Below are 13,617 nucleotides of genomic sequence, written 5' to 3'. Positions count from 1 at the left end.
TAAGGACACAGTGGGATTTGTGGCTGCAAAGCCAAGGAAGGTCAAGAATTTAGGAATTTTTGTGAAAGACATGAAGGAATACGGAAGGGTGTTTCTGGGCACTGGCTGGGGAGACATCACTAGAGAGTTTGTTGAGAGTGGTTTTGTGGAGTGCTAGGGGTAGAATGCTGATTGCATGTCATTCCTTTGTCTGGTTTCATCCTGAGTATTTTCCAGCTGTTGGAACAGTGTAGTTAACTGACTTGGAAAAGGAAAGGGAAGCAGGATGATAATTAGTGGTGTCAAGGTCCCTATTTTAAATGAGAATGTCTAATAACTTTTAATGAGGGAGATGTTTGTGAAGAAGGATGCGAAAGGCTGAGATTGCTGTGATAAAGATTTATCTGTGTAGGGTGCTTGTCACCAAGCTTGTGGAATAGCTTGGGAGCAGATGACATCTGAGTGTGTTCGAGGAGGGTGATAGAGGGGTTTGTAGGAAAGGTGAAAAAAAAGACAAGGTTAAGAAGCGGGGACTTTGTATTGTGCAGGTTTTCTTTCACAGGGAATTAATGAGATCTTTCTAAGAGAAAGGGTAGGCATGGGATGGTAGAGAGATGAGAGGCATGAGTTGAACCAGTTGTAGCAGTGAGGCAACAAGGGTCATGGAATGGCAGCCTTCAGTGTGGCTCTAAGAATACATTAACCAAGGGTATTCTCTGCATGTCTCCTCCATCCTTACTTCAATATATTTTTTTATGATACATACCTGCCTGACTACATGAGGCAGCAGTGGCATAGCTGCCTCCTTTCCTGTCCTGCTGTCAGCCATAGTTACAGCTGGGGACACAGTCCCTGTCCCAAAGACCTGAAAGTCTTAGGGCCTAGTTGCTTGGTTCAGTACAGCTTCACAAGGAGCTGTTTACAATTTCAGAACCTATTTTTTGATTGATACCAAAAATGCAGTATCTTAGTTCTGCCCATACGGTTGGAAAGGGAGAGGCCATTTCAAACCCCTATGTAACCTGGGAATAAATTGCTACCATTTCATATTTTGGCTGTTACACAGAGGAAACAGGAAATGTGAAGAGGTGGGAGGAGGAATAGGAAAAAGAAGGACAAAATATGTGAGATTTTGTCTGTTTAGGTTTGTTTAATGCTTTTGAAAGCACCAATATTTTTCACGGTGAACTTTATTTCCAGATTAACTGTAAGCATTTCTAGCTGAAGTTTCAGTGGCCACAATGTATAAGTACCTGCCAGTCTTTTTTTTTTAAATACTGAATGGAACACATTTGTCACTAGCAGTGTACTGGCTTAGTGGTAGCTGACTGATATTCTTGTTTACTTCCTGACATTTGGCTTAGGCTGTGTAGAATACATGATTATTTTAGTATCCATGAGCTGGTTGCACATGTTGAGGGAGCTAACAGCTTATGGCCCTAACCTTCTGTACGTTTTTCTCACTATCATGATTTTAAATGCATCATTCACACTCATATAAGCTGTGCTGTCTGTAGCTTCACCTAAAAAGGTGCGACTGCTCCTCTGTAAAGTTATTTAAATGTTTAAGTCACTGTGGAGGCATGGGAGACAGATCGAAAAAATAAAATATGGCTTGTGGATTCAGAGGCTGATACAGGACTTTCATGATCATGTTCCATTGAATGAAAACTAGTGGTGTATTCACATAAATATGTGGAGAGTGATTATTTTTTAGTATTTTCAATGTCTGCTTAAAACAAAAAAACAGCATATTTTTATGTTGGTTATAGAACAATTATGTTGCATATGTGAGAGATATTTTGTGGGCTTATATTTCAATTAAGGGTAAATTAATCTGAGATAATTAACAGTCATTGGACTAAAATCAAAACCATTGCTGCTAGTGCTCAGGATGGTGTGTTGGAATAATATCCAAGTTAGGGGATGTAATTTTTACAGTACAATAACCTGTCATCATAAAGCAAGTCGATTTTTTTGTCTAATGAGCAGATTAACATGTAGTTTCAGAGCTTCCCATTACTCATCCTAATCCTGTTTCTTCTTACTACCATCTAGTTTTTCTTTATGGTTTCCATTTGATGCACATATATGTTGTGATTTCTGTAGTTTAGCAAAGAAACCTTACAGCTAGCTCTTCACGAGTGAAAATCACCAACATGAACTTGCAAAACAGTAACAAAACATTTATAAAGAAGAAACAAATGAACCATTTCCTGGGTTTACTTTACTCCTTAACTTAAAATGGCTGCGGATAACTGTTTCCTTTCCTCTTGCTTCGCTGCCAATAGCTGATATGGTCCATTTGCTGGTATTCAATGTTTGTTATGTGTGGTTTTTTTCATGACTACTCCATATCTCAATAATAAAAAAGGCTTTTTATTTAAATTAAAAATAAATAAAAATTTGTATTTTGAAGAAGAAGATAGGTAAATCCCAGATGACAAAACCCACAAACTAAACCTTGCAAATAAAAAATAATTCCATGTTTTTCATGTGGTGGCTTTCTTTCACTTACATGACATTTATGAGATGTGTAAAAAAGGGTTGTTATTCACTGTGGTTGTAGGAACCCAAATGAAATGCAATTACGAGAAAATGTCCCAGGGCAGGGTTCCCATGGTCCCTCTTTTCTATCTGACTTGGCAGTGCCTGGTGCAGTAAGGGCTGCCTCTATCAGTGATGAGATTCCCTGAGTGTTGACCCTTCTTCAGTTCTTTCACCTTCAATACCTAATCACATAGATTGACTGTTGTTGCTTGTTTTTTCTCAGAAATTTAGGCTCTTACAAATTAAGAGGACATCTGTCCACAAGAAAGTTCATGTCTCCTCCAGTGGAAGGAGTTAGTGGGTACTTGAAAGGTGCTGAGATCTCCAGATAAGAATTCAAAATTGTGAGCCTGTGTTTTGAGCATGAATTGCTTTTGTGGGGTTTTTCTTTTTTGTTGTTGTTGTCTTTCTCTTAACAGTTACATGTAATGGGGATTTTTTTGCATGTTTTGGAGGAATGTGACCCAGTGAAGGAAAGAAATGCGTGCTGCAGTGAAAGAAACAAAAATAGAATCCTGGAACAATGTGGAGAAACACCAGACCCAGTGTCACTGTCACATGTGCTGTGTCCAGCATTCTGTCCAAGTTTTGGTATAGTCCAGCCAGTTGTCAAACTTCTGATGATGTAAAGGTAACAGCCTCACAAGCTGAGACACTGAATTATATTTAAAAAAAGATCAGAAAAGTTAGTCTTCTGGGTTTTGCACCTAACCCCAAATCAGTTGCTTAGATTGCATATACCTAAATAATTTTTACAGCTATGTTTGTGAAAGACTTTATAGACAATCAAAATCTTGTGGTTATCCAGAGTGATGGAGATGGAATATTGTCTGACACAGGTAACCTACAGCAAATGGGAATGTTGCTGGAGACACAAGACTGACACCATGTACAACCAGCTTTGGGTCATGCCTTCATTCTGCATCAGCTACACCTGAGCTAGAGAGCTGAGGAAGGAAGAGAACTCATAGACTGAACACTGCATTCAAGATGAAGTTTTTCCAGGCACTGTGGGTAGTGCTGTGCCCAGCTAGTAAGCCCTGTCTGAGCCCAAAGCATTAGGAATTTCAGGCACTGGCTGTAATTCAGGGGGACCAGCTGATTCCAGGAAGGATTCTTCCTGCATTGGATACTGGAGTTACTGAATAGGATACAAGTTGGCTCCGTGTGTGGCTTTTAAGATCAGGCTCCTACAAACAGTCCTCCAGCTGCTGGAGAAAATTTGATCCCAAAGACTAAGTAGCCACAGGTGAACAGTGTGCTTCTAGTCCCAAAATCCCTGAGGGGTCTGAGCAGGCTGCACACATGAATGGCATGTCTGTCCAGTTTTACTGCTCTGCAACCACAGAGGATAAACTCCATCGATACTAGGGAAATTACTGTATGTACAGTTTTTTTGTTTATAAGTTATAAACATCAGCTACCAATATCCATATCTCATCAAAAGTTATAAAGCTATCTTGAGGCTGTTTAACTCCCATGCTTTCTGCCTCGAGTTTTTGGACTGCAGTAGCTTCCTACATTCAAACTTTTCTCTGAAATCTTAAGAACTGGGAAAAGTGTGCATATAACTAAAAATTGATATTTCATCTAGTGGAACTTCAATAGAATTATTAACTATAGGTGTTGACAACACTAAAAAGGTGAGTCTAATTTAAGCAATGATTGAAAATCACACTAAATCAAAGTCTCTAATCTGTGTGAAAATGATGCCATCCAGGCAGAGTAATGGCTTTTTATCCTTGATCTTGAAAAGGAAAGACAGCAAAAAATGTGTCATAACTCTGATGGGTTCTGGGTCAAGAATGATCATATCTGGAAAAGCTATTGCTATGATTGTTACAAATTTGCTTCCTGATAGTGGTAGTTCTATTTCTTTCTAAATTATGATAGAAAGTCAGTCTAAAGTAGTGCTATTTGACATTATGATTAAATTTTATTATATTTTGTTTCAAGTATTAAATTGTTCTTATATCAACACATAAGGTTTACTTTTTCTTTCTGAGGTGGAGGTAGACAGGAGTGAGAAAGCAGCAGTGTGGCACTTAGTTGCCAGCTGCAGTTAAACTATGACAAAGGGCCTCTAATCCTTTTCTTCCCTGTTAAATCAAACTAGTTAACAGCATGGGTTTGGGGAATTTTTAAGAAGAAATTTTCAGTCATTTTAATCATGCTGGTTACAGGCCTCCCAAGGAAGAATTTACAGGTGCCAAGCACAGGTGGGCCCATACTTTTGATGTGACTGGAGCTAGAGATGTCCTCTCCAGGGACTACTCTGAAAGCTGAGCGTTCATGGGGAAATCACACAGAAAAGGAAGCAACTCATCCTGCCACCTAAGTTTAGTCAGCAGCTGATGGGGGATTCAGGGGACACACCAGATTGTAGCTATGATGATATAATAGCAAGACAGAGACATCTAGTCTTAAAATGTGATCACAGAGGCAGTAGCAGAGATCACATATGCAAGTCCTCCTTGAATCTGACAAACAAGACAGTTCAAACAACATGAAACATGAAACATATTTTTGAATGCTTTACTGCTAATAACTTGAATTATGATAATGGTACACCAGGCAAGGAAGGAGTCTAAAGGCATTAGCTCTGATTATAATTTGGTACAGTTAGTTGAGCGTGGACACATTCATTTAAACCAAGTCACTCCCTGGCCTGTGCAGCTTCATGATTTCCTGTTGGAGGTCTCAGGACTCATCTTGCCTTTTCCTTTTTCTTCCTTTTCCTTTTTCTTCCTTTTCCTTTTTCTTCCTTTTTATTTTTCTTCCTTTTCCTTTTTCTTCCTTTTCCTTTTTTTCCTTTTCCTCCTCCCTCCTTTTGCAGTTCCATCTTGGGTCTAAAAAGCTGCTGTCATAAGAATTACTGAAGCTAAAAATATTGTGCTTTGTACCATCTGAAAGCTTTGCAGCCTTGAGTCATACAGAGGATAAAAAGCAATTCATCTTGAAGATCGGTGGTTTTTTAACCACTGAAACTCACATTTGAACTTAGGACTGGGAGGAGAGTGATGTTTATCATGGTAATGGGATTTAAAATCTAATTCTTCCTAGCCTTGTATAATGTGTACAGTATTTCACAAACTGGTACAAGCATGAGTGGGAAGGCTTGTGAATTACCAGAAAAGCTGAGATGTTAAGAAAACTGCGGTTTTGAGTGATGTTATTATTTACCTGGATAAACGTTTCCTTTAACCCAAGAATTGGAAAGACAGTGTGCATTTGTGAGACTTGGCAGTGTTCTCCAGTGGTTTTGTTGCCCATGACTAAACACAGGACAATTACATCTAATCTTTGTTATATTAGAAGCTAAGCACTGGCTTCCTTTTAATTTCTTTAGATTTATTTGTGCAACCTTCATGTTGTCCTTGTAGCTGGTCATATGAAATTTAAGATATTTCTGTTGTCAGTTCTTCTCATACCATTTGTTCCTTGAGCTGATCTATGTAATTAAGCATCCTCATATCCTGAAATAACTCTGTCCTGCCCCACTGTTGGAACAAGTTTCTCTGTTGTACCCCTTCCATCCACTCATCAGAGTCATACCAGTCTTCTCCTTCCTATGCATTCTTTCTTCTGCTCAGGAAATGCCCTTTTGGAGGTGCTTTGCAAAACCACAGCACTCTTCACCTTTAAAACTTGCCAGAAGATCAGCTTCTGTGCTTACAAAAAACTAGCTAAGTAATCTGCTTATCTATGTCATTTATCTCATGAGTGACTCCCTCCTTCCATAGAGCCTGCAGGAAGCTTTTTGATTAAATCTACTTGCTTCAATTCTGTCTTTATGAAATTCTGGATTGGCCTCATAGAGGCTGGGTTAACTTTAGGACAATCACATTTTGGATGCCACTGTTCTTCCTCCACATTTGTTAATTGTTTGCTTTGTTTCTTCTGATTAGAAACACCATCTTGTCCTGCAGATAGAGGCTTTGCTCTTCACTTGGCTCTTCATGACTTTATCATAGCACCAAATGTGTGTCAGAGTCCACCTGTTTGGAGCTGACTGTAGGCTCAGTGTATTAGTTTGGAAGCTACTCCAGGCACCATCAATGTTTTTTGTCTCTAGCAGATGTGCTCTACGATTTATGGGAGTGTTTAAAACACTGTGCAGAAAAAGTTAATAGCATTTGATGTGACTGCTGACCATTGGCATTCTACTCTATGCATTTTTCATGTTGTTTAATTTTTGTGTTTGTAACTCCAAAAATGAAGATAAGTGTGTGGGAAGGCTCTTGATTTGCTAGTGCTCTCTAGCAAGAACACATAATGTTATCCACTGTTTAAACTCGTTAAAAACTTCTAAAAACCAGGTATTTTAATGGAACACACTTAATAGGTAAGAGTAACAACTGAAATAATTTTTTTTTTTTCCTAAGAGTAGGTAACAAACAGAACCTTTTTGTAATTGTACTATGTAGTGTCATGAACTACATGATAAAAGGGATCACTTTTATCCCTGTGTTACATTTATCTGTGGCTTCTGCTTGTCTTTCTAATGCCCAAAAAAGAGTGGGTCTTCCCTTGCTTGCAAATACTGACTTGTATTTTTAGTGTCCCCTTCAGCATGGCTCCTCTACGTGTGGGATGTTAAGCATATGCTGTGGATATGTGGGGTGGAGTACAAGACATGCCCATTCTTTACTTGTTGGGAAAGGCATGGCCATGGTTATGTCATCATCCTAGCTTGATACCAGTTTGGGGACAATCATCTATCAAGCTAATGGTTACATAATAATTAATATTCATAGATTCAAAGGCAGTGTTCCTCCAATTAGTAAAGGTTCCAATTTGCTCAGTAAAAACAAACTTCATTTTGAATCCCCATATTCCCTACAAGTCTTGCCTTGGAGCTGGAGGCTGGAGCTGCATGAATGGAGCTAATTGTCTGGTTACTTTTCCTGCCATTTGGGGAAAGGATTGCCTGGGGATGAGTCCTGAACTGTGCCATAAGCGTTAGTAATTTGCTAGATGGGAAACAAAGGACCTGTGTTTGAATACTTGGGAGTTACTTCTGACTAGCTCCCTGGTTGCAGTCCCTGAGTAGAAGGTGAAAGAGGGTAAAGGAAGGGGTAAGAGCCCTCAGGAGAGTGTATGTTCCTTCTGTGAACTGGTTAAGAGCTTTGCTGTAGAACATGCCATCAATGTTGGCTTTTTCTTTCCCTCTTCCAGCTCAGCTTATGATACCAAAACAAGACAGAAGGTGGCAGTGAAAAAGCTTTCAAGACCTTTTCAATCACTTATCCATGCCCGGAGGACCTACCGAGAGCTTCGGTTGCTTAAGCACATGAAGCATGAGAATGTAAGTGGAGAGTGAGTTCTTCCTTTTGGATTTCCATTACAAAAGTTTACAATATAGGCTTAATTTCAGTTTTTCCAAAAGGTGTGTGCAACTGTCTAGCTACTGAAGATACCTGGACCTAGCCACCTTAGATGTAGTGAAGTCACTGGACTTCAGAAACTTTCAGTAACAGGCTGCATTTTTATTTTAAAAATAGCTAATTAAATCTTGAAGGTGAGGTTAATGGAACTCAAAACAAGTCACCATACTCTAGTAAAGCAATAAAAGTATTCTATTTACTAGTGTTGAAACACATTGAAAAATCAGCCCAGGAAAAAAAAAGACCCCACACCTCAAACCTGCTTTTACTGAATGTGGATTCTGTTGAGAATTAAGGGCAGATTACTCTTGTTAAAATTGACAAGAGTGTAATAGCTAAATGAAAGACAGTAGACCTTCAGATCCCACATAACTGAGTACTGGTCTGAGTTTATGTGGCAAATGATTGCTTTCAGTGGAGCCTCCTCTTGCTTAAGCCTGAATAAAATATGATTGATTGAAAAGTATCCCAGAGAAAGGATAAAAAAGTTAACAAAGACCAAGAAAGCTCATGAAAGCATGCATAATCTAAAGTCTAACAATTGTATAAGGCATGTGTCAGTTTTTCTGTAATGAAACATTACTTTTTCTCTCTATTTTTTTTTTTACTCTTTGTAATTAAGATTGTGATTAAGATGGCTGTTGTGATACCTTTATAGATCACCTACTATGTCAGTTTTCAGTATGACCATATGTCATATTTTTGTAAGTTTCATCCCAAAAATGCTGAGCATTGTCAATACAAATTACATGTTGCTTTGCAGGTTTGTAAAAATGTCACTTCCTTCCCCTTCTTTCATTTTACAGGTTATAGGACTGCTAGATGTTTTTACACCTGCAACATCAATAGAAAACTTTAACGAAGTGTAAGTAAATTTTTTTAAATAATTCTGACTAGTTACTAAGTAAGTAAATACTATTCTTGTTTTAAAAAGGAAGAACATACATTCTTAAAAGACTTTCAGCCACAGTCAGCTTTGTAAAAATCTTTTTGCAACTTTCCTATAAAAGAGGAGGCAGAGAGATGGACTTAATTTTTGTGCTTGTCTAATGAAAATTTAAATTATTTAAATGAACTATAAAGGTATATGGTAAATTATTTAGTGCTGCATAAATGGCAATGAACTTAAAACTTTTTCAGTTCAGTTGTGTGTTTGTGACCTGTAGATTATTTGTTCATACACAGATGGCAGGGTTCAGGAATGCAGGAAAGTGTTCTGTTAGTTAACTGAGACAAGGTAAATTTAGGCTAGAGTCCTGGCTAACCTAAAACCAGGTATATTTTGATGTGACTCAAACATATGATTTATGCTAATTTCCTTCTGATTTACATAATTGTGTAAGCACTTAAGTAAAGACTGTAGCAGAAGAAATAGTAATTAACATGTTTTTGTCTCCATGGAAATTAGTGACCAAACCCCTTTGAATCTAGGGCAAAATTACACAAATGGGAATTGGGTATGACAGATACATACTTTTGTTCCAGCACTGTATTTGGAAAAGAATCAATATTTCTGCAAAATCTGTCAAAAAATAAAACTTCTAGTGGGAACAGAAAGGGAAGTTACACAAAATACTCTTATTTCTACCACTCTAATGTTACCCTCTATCATCAGATATTCCAGGGCCTTGCAGGTCCTGTAGTTTTGGTGCCTTTGATGTTGTATGAAGCTTCCTCTTCATCAAAATATATGTTGCATTTATCACTGCTGTAGTGTGGAAAAAACAGAGATAAAAGCTTCTAATATACTGCAAGGATTTTTCTTTTTTATTATATGAAGTTTCATAGCAGCGATTACATTATTAGATCTCATCGCTGATTTAAAGGATATAAAATGTGTTAGTAGACAGTGGAAAAAGGAACCTAAATGGCCTGTATGGATACTCTTCTAGAAAAGAATTTATGTTCTGCCACTGTGTGTTGTTTTTTTCCTCACTTCTTTATTTTCACAGATATCTTGTGACAAATTTAATGGGTGCTGACCTGAATAACATAGTGAAGTGCCAGAAGTTAACAGATGATCATATACAGTTTCTCATCTATCAGTTACTTCGAGGTCTTAAGGTACAGTCTGAGTCCAAGAACCTAAATGTTGTAGTAATGAGTCAGCAATCTAAATGTTGTAAGGACTGGTTGGTTGCAATGAGCATACTTAAACTTTTATTATTTTTTTTTATGTCTTAAAAGTGTGCGAATAGTAGCAATCATTTCAGAAATTATCAGATAGTTTTTCTAACCAGAAATAAACCCCCAACCCTACCAATGTTTACATGCACAATACATGTGAATACTCCCCTTGAAAGTTAATTTTTTGATCAGTGTCTATTTCAGTTCCTATTGCAGGACAGTAACATGCTATATAATATCTCAAAAATACTTTAGAATGTGAAGTGGATAAAGAACAATAACGGAAAGTAACTTACATTCGGGCTTTGAAAGACATGAGTCAGTTTGAAAAACCAGTCCTGATTTTTGTAGAGAGTGTCACATGGGTGAAGAGATAACCAAGTTAGTTGGGTCCTTTGGGAAATGCCTGGAAGTAGAAATTTATCCCAGCAGTGTACAGTGCTGCACACAATCACTTAGGATTCAGTCTGCCTGTAAAGCCATTATTTCCTTTAATCGTATCAGTTAAAATTTATACACTTTAATAACACAGGCAATTGACTCTACATCAAAATTTTCCTCCAAAAGAATCAAAATATGTGTAAATTTGCTGATGTTTAACATGTGTCTATAAACAGAAGGTGTAGGTAATGCTTCCCATTACTAGGTGCTAAGCTTTTTCTTAGACCAGTATGGGTTTTCTTGAGGTATAAGCAAACAGAAAAGAGAGAGGTCAGCATTTTTACTAGCTAACTTAACGGTAATTGATATTTTAGGCATGAAAAATAATTATATGTTTGAAAGCAAGCCATGGTAAATACTGACTCTGAAATATACTTATTACATGATTTTCAGCAAGTCACCTTGTGCCTCAGACAGTAATTCTTATTCATGCATGCAGGTTCTGTCACTTAAGGTACAGATTGCAGTGAATAAAAATTGTACAACTGAGCCCTTAATTGCTTTGTCTCATTTATGTGAGTTAATAGCTTATTTAGGAAGATGGATTCTGGCATTAATTATCCTGCTTGTGGTTTTGAATATAAGTCTAAGTTGTGTCAAAGCTAAATAATAGTAAGAATCTGCTCTAAGTGAATATTAATTTCAGAAATGCACTCAGGTGCATTTTTGGCTCTGTTTCAAAGGGGAGGGGTTGCTAGTGGCTCCTCTCTTCTGGAATTGAAATTCTCATGAAATTCTCATGTCTCATTAGTCAAAGAACATTTGTTCCTGTATGACTTTGGTGGCACCAGGAGGGGCTGCTGTGGTTGTCTCAGCAGAGCAGGGATGCAGCTCCTTCTGTTGATAGCAGTGTTTTGGCTTCCTGTTCATTCAGCTGCTTGCAGCTGCTGTGAGAAACATTGAGAGGTGACACTGCCTTCTGATAAACAGTTCTTAGGTATGGAACACAAAGAATGCCCTTGCGTTCTCTTTGAGTTTTCCCGGTTGCTATACAGGTTCTGTGTATAACCCCTTCTCCTAAAAGAGGTGAATTCACCTCTGGAGAATAGAAGGTTTTCAAGGCCCTCCTCATGCTGGTTGATAAGATCATAGATAAACTTGCCGTTAATCCTAACTAGAGGATGATAGGCAAGGACAGAGTAAGCGGTTCTCAATTTTTTATTTTAAATGTTTTATGTAGAATAACAGAGACATAAAATAGCTGCTGAAATACCACTTTGAAAGTGGACCTGAAGTAATGCTGTGGCTTAGGTGGTATTTTGGTCACTAACCTGTCCCAGAGAACAGGTGTGGCTGCTTTCACCCACATCAGTGTTCACAGTATGGGAAGGTGACTTACAGCATGTAGGAGTCAACCATGCTGCTCCCTAGGCCACTGGTTTCACTAGCCACTAGCTGACCAATGAACAGTGGCTATGGACATCCAGGGAAGGCTAGAACAAATTCCAAGATGGTAAGAGTCTTTATACAGAAGAATCACTGTAAGTGCTGCCTTTCATGGTAGAATCTAGATTTCATTGTTACCTTTCTTGAAATAACCAAATTCAAAACAGGGAGGTTTTGAAGTTTGACATACCTCTGATCTGAACACATGGCTTGACATAAGTACTTTCTGTATATAGAACAGTCAGTCTCAGAAGCAAAAAATAAGACGAGTGGCTTCAACCTCCCTGTGCCTCCAACTTCAAATCTTACCCTTGTTTTGTTTTGTTTCACAGTATATTCACTCAGCTGGAATCATCCATCGGGTGAGTTCAGTCTTTGAGGTAATGAAAATGAGTGGAGTGTGCCCCTCTGTTATATATATATTATATTATATTATATTATATTATATTATATTATATTATATTATATTATATTATATTATATTATATTATATTATATTATATTATATTATATTATATTATATTATATTATATTATATTATATTATATTATATTATATTATATTATATTATATTATATTATATATATACACAAATAGTTACAATATATTTTAAAAGGTTGAAGTAGTACTTGACTAACTCTGTGTTCTGCTACAGGACCTGAAGCCCAGTAACCTAGCTGTAAATGAAGACTGTGAATTGAGGGTGGGTATCATGCTGTTGTAACAAAGAGTGTTGTAGAAACTCTCAAGATGACAGTTTTCTAAGAAAATGTTAGTTACCTTTCTTATGGCTCATTCCATTAATTTCAACTGTTTGCTACTTGCCCATTTCCAGTGAACGTGTGTTTTCTCCCAAATGTTAATTTAATATGAATGAAAATATCTTTGCCAAATCCCTATGTACCCCACAGATGGTACATAGATAATAGTTTGGCCCCTGAGTGAGTACTTAACTGAGTATATCTTGAGAGTCTGACCTGTGATATGTATCTGCATCTGCCATGTATAGATGAAGTCTTGTAACAATTTTCATTTTTGTATCTACAGAACGTACAAGGTAAATTAAATTATATATACCAGTATTACCAGTTACAGGCAGTAAGAGAAGCAAACAAAAAAAAACCCTACCAACCAGAAAGAACTCTATAATCCTTGCTTCCCAAATGCAATTTTGTTGTACACATCTATATAAATGCATCTTGTGGTGTGTCTGTGTGATATGATACTACATAGTAAGCATGAGACTCTGAAGGAAATTATGTCTTGTAGCTTTCTAAGCCTTAAAGCTTAAGAATGAGAAGTTAAACACTTTTCTATGACAGCCAGAAACATCTTTATTCCTGTTTCTAAGACTCTGATGTAATCACTTTATTCCAGCTGCAAGGGATTTAAGAAAAGACTCCAAATATCTCAAGATCAGCAAAAAATCACAATAATGAGTAAGAGTAGTGCAGTTAGGTTCTTGCACTAATGCGGATCTGTGGTGAGAAACTGTAGTTCCTGTTTGATTTAGTGACACTTGCAGATGCTCAGCAAGTTTCATTATTATCTCTTTAATGTCTTCATGCATGTATGTTCAGCATCTGTGAAATTTTGTGGGTCATCTGTCTTTGATCATGTACTCTAAAATGTGTACTGTATTTTTGTACTGTAAGTAAAGGAGACTGGTTTTTTCTATTATTATGAAATCTGTACACCTCCCAGTCTAGCATTTGTTACACTGCTCTCTGCTTTGTTTATATTTATA

At 37.3% G+C, this 13,617-nt stretch overlaps 1 protein-coding gene across 2 annotated transcripts in view; it reads left to right on the top strand.

The window, feature by feature from the left end:
• MAPK11 (mitogen-activated protein kinase 11) overlaps positions 1–13,617 on the top strand; it is a 30,795-nt gene that overhangs the window by 5,765 nt on the left and 11,413 nt on the right. For both annotated transcript variants that reach the window (XM_086886937.1, XM_086886938.1), the window contains exons 2-6: positions 7,708–7,837; positions 8,723–8,781; positions 9,869–9,980; positions 12,203–12,232; positions 12,526–12,573. In XM_086886937.1, the coding sequence (XP_086743063.1) occupies positions 7,708–7,837; positions 8,723–8,781; positions 9,869–9,980; positions 12,203–12,232; positions 12,526–12,573 (379 nt within the window). The remainder of the gene's footprint in view (positions 1–7,707; positions 7,838–8,722; positions 8,782–9,868; positions 9,981–12,202; positions 12,233–12,525; positions 12,574–13,617) is intronic.

Source organism: Cyanistes caeruleus, chromosome 4 (genome assembly GCF_971803275.1).
Source record: "Cyanistes caeruleus chromosome 4, bCyaCae1.hap1.1, whole genome shotgun sequence".
NCBI classification, from domain to species: domain Eukaryota; kingdom Metazoa; phylum Chordata; class Aves; order Passeriformes; family Paridae; genus Cyanistes; species Cyanistes caeruleus.
This window is presented reverse-complemented; position numbering and strand designations above follow the sequence as displayed.